At 43.9% G+C, this 7927-nt stretch overlaps 1 protein-coding gene across 5 annotated transcripts; it reads right to left on the reverse strand.

Moving 5' to 3' along the window:
• Positions 1-1157: 1157 nt before the first annotated feature.
• LOC117600773 (uncharacterized) lies at positions 1158-7879 on the reverse strand. Of its 5 annotated transcripts, none has more exons than XM_034316649.2 (13): positions 7580-7879; positions 5998-6104; positions 5604-5736; positions 5465-5532; positions 5132-5389; positions 4913-5015; positions 4712-4842; positions 4380-4629; positions 4240-4307; positions 4080-4154; positions 3637-4002; positions 3305-3565; positions 1158-2948 (listed from the first exon to the last, which is right to left on the reverse strand). In XM_034316649.2, the coding sequence occupies exons 1-13, from the start codon at positions 7597-7599 to the stop codon at positions 2827-2829; spliced, it is 1962 nt and encodes a 653-aa protein (XP_034172540.2). In that variant the 5' UTR covers positions 7600-7879; the 3' UTR covers positions 1158-2826. The 5 variants fall into 5 exon arrangements, with proteins under 5 accessions (XP_034172540.2, XP_034172543.2, XP_034172542.2 ...); XM_034316652.2 differs by having other exon boundaries at positions 7534-7879; XM_034316651.2 differs by having other exon boundaries at positions 7334-7879.
• Positions 7880-7927: the final 48 nt, after the last annotated feature.

Raw genomic sequence — 7927 nt, forward strand, 5'->3', positions numbered from 1 at the left:
AGACTGCTCCACGTGCGTCCGCGTGCCGCATCGCGTCGCGTCAACCACCCCCTTACGCTTTTCGCGACATTTTTCTTCCATGCGATCGCCGCTCGAACGAACGAACGAACAATTACATTCTTCGCTAAAATTAACATTTCGAAAAGAATAGATCAATAAATAATTGTTTGAAAATACATTCAACGAATTTGCTTTCTCTGCATCGACCTTTCCTTCCCTTTACTTAAAAATATGATAATAAAAATACACCTCGATCAGCGATACTCGGCCAACTGTTGCCTATTCGACTAAACTCTGTACATATAGCTTCAGGGTTCGAATAAATGTTCTGGAGAAATAGTATCGCGACACCAATTCCTTTATTTCCAGGCGAACAACGCTTTCCAATCGCGACACTTTTAACGTTCCTTTCGTTATCTTTCGAACGGTGTACCCATACTCGGTTGTTTCGCTTAGAAAGAAACGATCGGATCGTACGACATACGCGACGAAGGCTTACCATACCGCTTCAAAACGCAATCGAAACGACCCGTGTCTTCGTTTTTCATTTTCATCAACTCGCAACATCCATCGGTACAATACGTAGGACCGCCGCGCCGAGACAAGTAACGCGGAAATTTTCTTAATTGCTACTATACTTTAAAACGCGTATCGTCGTCGTCGTCTCCGTCTTCGTCATAGTCGTTGTTGAGAATCGTTCGCATCGTAATGTAATCGTTATTTACTCGACCTCTTAGTTAGTATAACACACGCATCGATTCGTTAAATACACTCGTTCTCGCAACATATACGGTGTAAAAATGAAAACAGCGCAATATCTTTCTTTCTGGTCGAGCAGAATTTCATCCGTTCGAATCACGCGTATTCGTGCGTTCTGTCGCCGATTCCAACCGTCTACGTTTCTCAATTCTCTAAACGTACAAACTGCAGGTGTACACGATAGATTACGCTTATTTGCGCTACTTGTCCCGCGCAACGACGATAAGCAGAATTTTCTCGTCTCGAAAAACGAATGCAACAAAATTTGGCTGGAATTTGCGTCGGACACACGGTTACGCGTACGATCCTATTGGAAAAGTAGAAAATATATAATAAATACGGCTCGCGTAGAGATTTGTCTACCGAGAAGGAACGAACGGTCGGATCTAGTGTTAATCGGAGGGGGAGGGAGGGAGAAGAGAATTTCGAATAGACAAGTAAGTTGAGGAGCGACGGAGCGAATAAGTTTCACACTGGGAACAATAGTTTTATGCGTATAAAAATAACAATTTATCTCGATATTAAAAATTTGCCTATCTTACGGGTTAGAACCAACGCATTGTCGTACACGTATATTCTATTTATACGAATTCCGGAACAGTCTCGATTCTTTATAAAATATTTTGTGTATCGCTTGTCACCGTGTGCTAGTGTTTCTCTCTCTCTATGTACGTGTGTATGTGTTCTCTTGCTTTCGAATTCAGCTAAGTGTTACGCGTCTTTGTTGTTTTATGCCGTTCGAGGATAACAAATAGCCGTAGGATGCAACGAGGCTAATGGACAGCGAGAAAACGAATCACCGATTTCGAAAGGAAATTATATTTCTTCGACGCGTTTAGTAATTAAAAGATAAAAAAAAATAAATACGTAATTCGAGTTTACGGTGTGGTTCAATTTCAATGATAATTAAGTCAGCGTCCATTAATGGCCTCGATACAGGATGCTGTTTCCTTCGCGCCTCGACGATGAAACGCGACTGCAAGTGGAAAACTTTATACTCTTTAAAAACAGTCTTCTTTATACACCGCTTAAATTATGAAATATGTACAAAGTGTAGTTGGTTAAGAGTTGTAAAAATTATTCTCTTATCCGTTAATTGTTACGCGTTAAAGTAATCGAATTTATAGTTGTAGGATTATAGCGATTTTACTCGCGATTAATCGAACATGGTCTTGACTCGTTATACCCTGCTTATATTTACAAAAGCTGCGGGTGCACAGTAGCCCGTCGATCGTTAATATATATATATATATATATATATACGTCTTTACTTATCGTGCTTTACTTAACTTATTTTCGCGAAAACGATCGAGGTATCGTTGTTCGTATTCTTAACTCTGAAAGTAACGTCCGCGGTTACCCGCCACCTTAACCAACCTTCCCTTTCGTTCAACCTTCCTTAACGTACGTTTATATAAAAAATACCAGTGCAAATGTACAAATTCACAGGATGTAGATATATAGATATTATCGGACAAAAATCCATCGGCCATCGTACGAAACGGACGGGCGTGAGACTTAACTTCTATGATCTAAGTACGTCACTATTCGTATCGAAACGGATAGTAGTAGTCATACTAGTAGTTGTTGTGTAATAGTAGTAGTAGCAATAGTTAGTGGTAATGGTAGTAGTAGCAGCCGGCAGTAGGACATTTTGTAAAAGCAACGCGAGAAATAACGGATCGTTGAAAGATCCGAAAAGCGACTAAAAAAAGGAGAAGACAGACTAATAAAAACGGAAGCAGAAAAGAAATGCGAATACATGGGAATTGAAACGAAGAATGGAATAGAGCGACGAAGAAATGGAACGAGGAGAAGGTAAAACTAGAATATCTAGAAATGAAAGAAATACTTTGTCGAACGAATGATCGATCGCGACTCCCTTAGAGACGAGGCGAATCGATCGTCCAACACGAACCGCTTGCTCTTGGTCTCGATCCTTACGAAAACGATCGAGGATCGTCAAACGGGGTTTAGCAGCCTTCTTCTCTGTTCGTATCGCGTACGCGTTGAAACGCGCGCGATCCTGTTACGAGCATCGATTTCGTTTCACTTGAAACTCGCATATCATCTCAACAAGAGCATGTATGCCGCTGCACAATTTCCCATCGTTCCTAGGAATAAAATTCTGGACAGGGAAAAGAGCGACGCTAAGCTGGAAGCTGCCTTTGTTACGTCCTCGCAAACTCCTGGAACAAAGTAAATGAAAAGCAATGTTCATACACAATGTTTAACGATTTGCGACCCTCGTATATCAACGACGCGTTACCTTCCTGTGCTTCTAATTCATAATACTTTAAAAGCCAATATACTGTGCTCGATATATCGCGCATGCGCGAGCTGTTTGATATTTACCGTGTTATCGTATCGTCTGCTAAAAACACCACGTGCTTGCTACTCTCATTGGAGCATTCCCCGGTCACGTGGCTGTTGCCTTTTACACAAGAGTCAAAGCTACCCGTAACAATCGCTCGACCCGATAAAATAATCGACCGAGGGGGTCTTAAAACAAGACAATGGAAAAGGAGCTTTTCGTCCGGAATACCTTGATTGACGAGCGTATAGGAACGTCCATCCTCGACTCGTTCCGTCCGACAAACGTGATCGAATCTCGCCAACCAAAGCTCTTGTTCCGAGAGCTTCGTTCTCCCGGTTTTCCCGGTCGTCGACGATTTTCCTTCGTCACCGTCTAGCCGCATAGAAAGGCAAAAGGTCTTTCCTGGTCCCGGCAAAGTCTGGTCGGTTTTCAGCGACACTATCGTGTACCAAGTACCCTTTTCTTCCCAACTTCCGTGGCAATAATAGGCTGTAACAAAATTTTCTCTTTCGCATTCATTTCCGTTAATTTCTATCGAGAAAGCGCGAAAAAGCGCTCACCTGTTTCTTCGTTATCGCACGTTTTCCCAACGACGATCTCGTTTTGATCGGACGAGGCGCAACCTATTCGAACGCTGCTGCTCCTGCACTGTTCTCCATGTTGCAGCTGCTGTTGTGGTTGCTCTCCATGCTGACGATGATGATGGTGATGATGATGTTGCTGTTGCTGGTGTTGTCGTTGCTGCTGCTCGTGCGATTCCTTCGGCGTTACGTCTTCGTGCCAAGTTCGTCTTTTGGTGATCCTCGAAGATCGTTTCTCGCTACGACGCTGACGGCGGAAGGACGCGTTAGCCAAATGGAACGGGCCGAATCCAAGGATCATGTATCGTCCGGGATTAGGACACTTTCTCTGATGCAACGAGGAGCCTGCGCGATGAACATTGATCCACGATCGTTAAGGTTATTGCTATCGATCGTTAACGGGGTCGAATCGCGTCACTTACTTATTAACGTGGTGTACGGCATCGTGGATGTATCCACGAGGGAACAGGCATCGTCTGGCATTATGGCCTTTTGGTCTACGAACAATAAAAGAGAAACGAGGGAAACGATTGCCAAGACGGAACATGGAAAACTCGAACGGGAAAAATATCCAACACTCACCCGATTGCTGTAGTTCTATAACGTGATGATCCCTTTTATGGAATATCATGCAAACGTAGCCGATGTCGCTGCAACGATCGATCGCTATTAACCTGTTTCTCTATTTGAAAACATCGTCGCTTATTATATCAAATACTTACCAACCACTGGTCACGTGAGCGATCAATTTTACTTTGTACACCTGCGCGTTTTCCGTCGGATGCAATTTTTCCAGATTATGGCAGACGATCTTCTCCTCGTGAAACGTGTCCTCTTCGGTATTTTGTACTCTGACTTTCAGCGTGGCATTCTTGTTGGTGAAATGATAAACTTTAGTGCCGTCTAGAGAATGCCAATCGTGATGTTCGGTGATCCAAGAAGGATATTTGCATCTGTTGTGCTCTTTGTCGACTGGGGATGCAACGAGAGAAAAACTTAAGATTCCGCTGAGATTAATTAAAAAACGATCGAGAAATAAACAACCCTCCTCTACCTTTCGTCAACTTGATCGTAGGCGATCCCTCGGAAACTGTAGTTAGGCCGTTGCAAGTCGGTTCACCGGACTGAGCGAGCAAATACACCACCTTCCCTTGATGATGCGTTTTCTCCTCGTATAGGAAACATCTGTTTGAATTGTAAAATCAAGAGATCGCAACGACAACGATAAACGAGCACATCCCTTCAAAGTAAATACCTGTAAGTTTTCTCGGCACCGGACACGCTTCTTCCTTTCAACGTTCCAACGAGATATTTGTTACGACCGTCGTTCCACACGGCTAGACACTGTAACTCTTCCGCTGAAAATAAACGGGGAAATGTTTTATTCGCCAGACATTCGGTTGGTGGTAAGTAAAGCGCGTTAGCTGGCATCCGATAAAACTCGGCTAGAAGTCGCGAGATATCCGAGACTCACTGTTACTCTCGCTTCGCTCGATATCCGGACATGCTTGATACTTGAGAAGCAATTTGCTTTCATCGGTACATTTCTCGCCGAGGCTGATGGGCATCGAACACTCGCCGTATCCTTTGTCGTAAGTGAAGGTAAAGGATTGACCGGTGAATGGGCACGGTATCGGTTTCGAATTCTCGCGGAACATCGAGTAAAGAGTATCGTCCGACTTGATGTTCACGCACATCTCCTCCAGATTCGTGTAATCCTGCTGGCACCAGCCTGGCCAACAGAGATCGAGAAAACATTAGCAACAGGATGGAAGAGGAGAAAATGCGAAAACCTGTCTCGACTAACCTTCCCGAAATTGAATCACATTTTCGTGTCGGTCGTTCACGATAATGCAATGATAACATTTCTCGCTGCTGAAAATACAATGAATTCGTTACGATTTATACCTTGCTTTTTTAAGAATCTCCTATCCCTGAATACTTACTAAACTATGTAAGACTGTCCCGATCGTTCCACGCACGTCTTTTCGCCTAAAACGGTCGCGTTTACGGTAATCGAACCCGGTTTTCCATACTGATACCATTCTCCGGTCCAAGTGGTTGGGAACTCGCAGGAACCTGAAATCATATTTTTTTACTTTTACCCTTGGGCGTCGTTTTAATTTCGCGCCTCCTGTTTGCTTGGAAGAAGAAATAAAGTAACTCGCCGTGGCTAGTATCCCTTTCATAAAGAAAGGAAAACGAAAGCAGCAACTAGTACCTATATGTACCAGGCAGAGACGAAATTATTTTTAGCGAGCGACAAAAGTCTTTCTTTCTTCCTTCGATCGAATCATCGTCAAACATGTTAGTTTCTTTAATTACTCTCAACGTACTCACCGTTGATAGAGGGTATGTCACCCAACGATAAAATTAACAGTATCAACATGGTCGATGGGTGACAAACGCTTTGTATTTGCCGTGAAACGGAAGCCAGTCCCAGCATCCTGAAATACCCAGCAAACTGTTAGTTTACGATAAACATTCTATTTACAATGAAATATATAGAAAATTGGAGCATCGTTACAAAGAGATACTTTGTTCGGTTCGAGGAACGATTCGATCGCGAAACGAATCACGGAACGCGTCGATTCGAAGAAAAGAAAATACATAGTCGTTATCGATAAGGACTATTCTCAGGTAATTATTTGTTTAAACGCACCAGCGATTCGATCGTATCGCTTGTCCGCGGTCGGAAATACGAGCCGCGATCCAGCGACGATCGGAGAAACAGGTAAAAGCGTTCATCTCGATTGATGGTGATGGTAAAAGTAACTGGCTTTCAAACAGTCGGGAAACATAGCTGCGAACGGAACGTCCGGCAAGGATATGCATTATTTAACGAAGTACACGTGTCTCGATTCGTGTCGTTCAACGTGTTCTCCCTCGTGTACCTATTCACTGTTCTCTTTCGTTCGAACGATGCGCGGATGTCTACGAATCGGCGCATCGCCGCGCTTCTAAACGTCAAACTCGTGCTCCACCAGTTTAACCACCCTCCTTCCTACCTCCCTAACCCACCCTCCATCCATCCATCCCTCTTCTATCGCTACTCGCCTCTCTCTTCTTTCCCTTTTTAATTTACCCGGAAAATTAACACACCGATCGATAACTATGGTTTTTCTCTAATTTCAATTGTCACGAACGTTCCCCTGGAGATGAGGAAGTTATGAGGAAGCTTTTTCAACGTCGAGCGTCTGATCGAATAACCACGTAATCTTTTTACCAATCGCCAGTACTTGAAAATAAAATTCTATCTACATAATATATAGCATCGGACCGGTGTTCTTTCGGTCATCGTCAATGGGGAACTAACCTTTTCGCGTTCGGCATCGAAGAATGGAAGGCGACTCTGAGGCAAAGCAACCGCAAGACTCCAAAACGTATCACATGATGTTTACCGAGTACAGCTCCATAGATTGCGTATTCGAAAAATCACGATTTTGCGGTGTTTAAATAATCTATCAGGACTTTGAAGTGTTTCCAATAGGCGAGTCGTGTAATTACACCGATCGAGAGGATAACTCTGCCGGCATGCGAACAAGAATTTTCAAAGGCAACCAAACTATTTTCTCGAACGATTGGTTCGGTCTGGTCAAAGGAACGCGTTCCATGCGACCGAGTTTCCTACCAAAAGAACAGGATTCGTCGAGCCGAACACAAAAGACCAACGCACCATTCTTTTTACCATCACCAACACCATCACTAGCACCCTGGTCACTGGAACAAGACCCTCCGACACTACGAAACACTAGTTTCTTTAGAACTTGTCAAATATATGCCTAAAGATCTGTTAGACGTTTCGTTGAGCCAGATTTTTCAGTGTCGTTCGATCGGTGGCAAGAACGGAGTAACCGGACGCGTTCTGTTACTCACGATTTTCACGAGCTTCAACTAGATCCGACTACATTAGACGATTTACCACTGTGCGTCGTTTCCCATATTCGAGGCTGTTTGTTCGTTCGTTTACTCATTTGCTTGCTCGCCTATGGAAACAATGGCGGCGACCGATGGACGGCGAGCAAGGCGCCGCTCCAACTATTTCTACGGTACGATGAGACACCGTCGAGAACGCCTGTATGCACGCCTACACGCATCGGTCACGCGTCCCTGTATACTCTATACCGTATACTGTATTCCGTCGATGATCGTCGATTCGCGTGGCACACCGGACAAATTTACAGCCTTTCCCGAATATTTTCCCCCCACCCTTCTCCTTCCCCTTTCTCTTTTCCATTCCACGTTCAAGGCGGTATCCTTCCTTTTCTCA

The sequence above is a fragment of the Osmia lignaria genome, chromosome 16 (genome assembly GCF_051020975.1).
Source record: "Osmia lignaria lignaria isolate PbOS001 chromosome 16, iyOsmLign1, whole genome shotgun sequence".
NCBI classification, from domain to species: Eukaryota; Metazoa; Arthropoda; class Insecta; order Hymenoptera; family Megachilidae; genus Osmia; species Osmia lignaria.

Excerpts from the sequence above, each read along its gene's own strand:
- LOC117600773 (XM_034316648.2), bottom strand. The coding sequence starts at position 6,492 with ATGCATATCCTTGCCGGACGTTCCGTTCGCAGCTATGTTTCCCGACTG. Across the intron at positions 5,016-5,131 it reads CGAGCGAAGCGAGAGTAACA|CGGAAGAGTTACAGTGTCTA; the intron begins GTGAGTCTCGGA and ends GTTTATTTTCAG. Across the intron at positions 2,949-3,304 it reads CTATACGCTCGTCAATCAAG|GAGTTTGCGAGGACGTAACA; the intron begins GTATTCCGGACG and ends ACTTTGTTCCAG.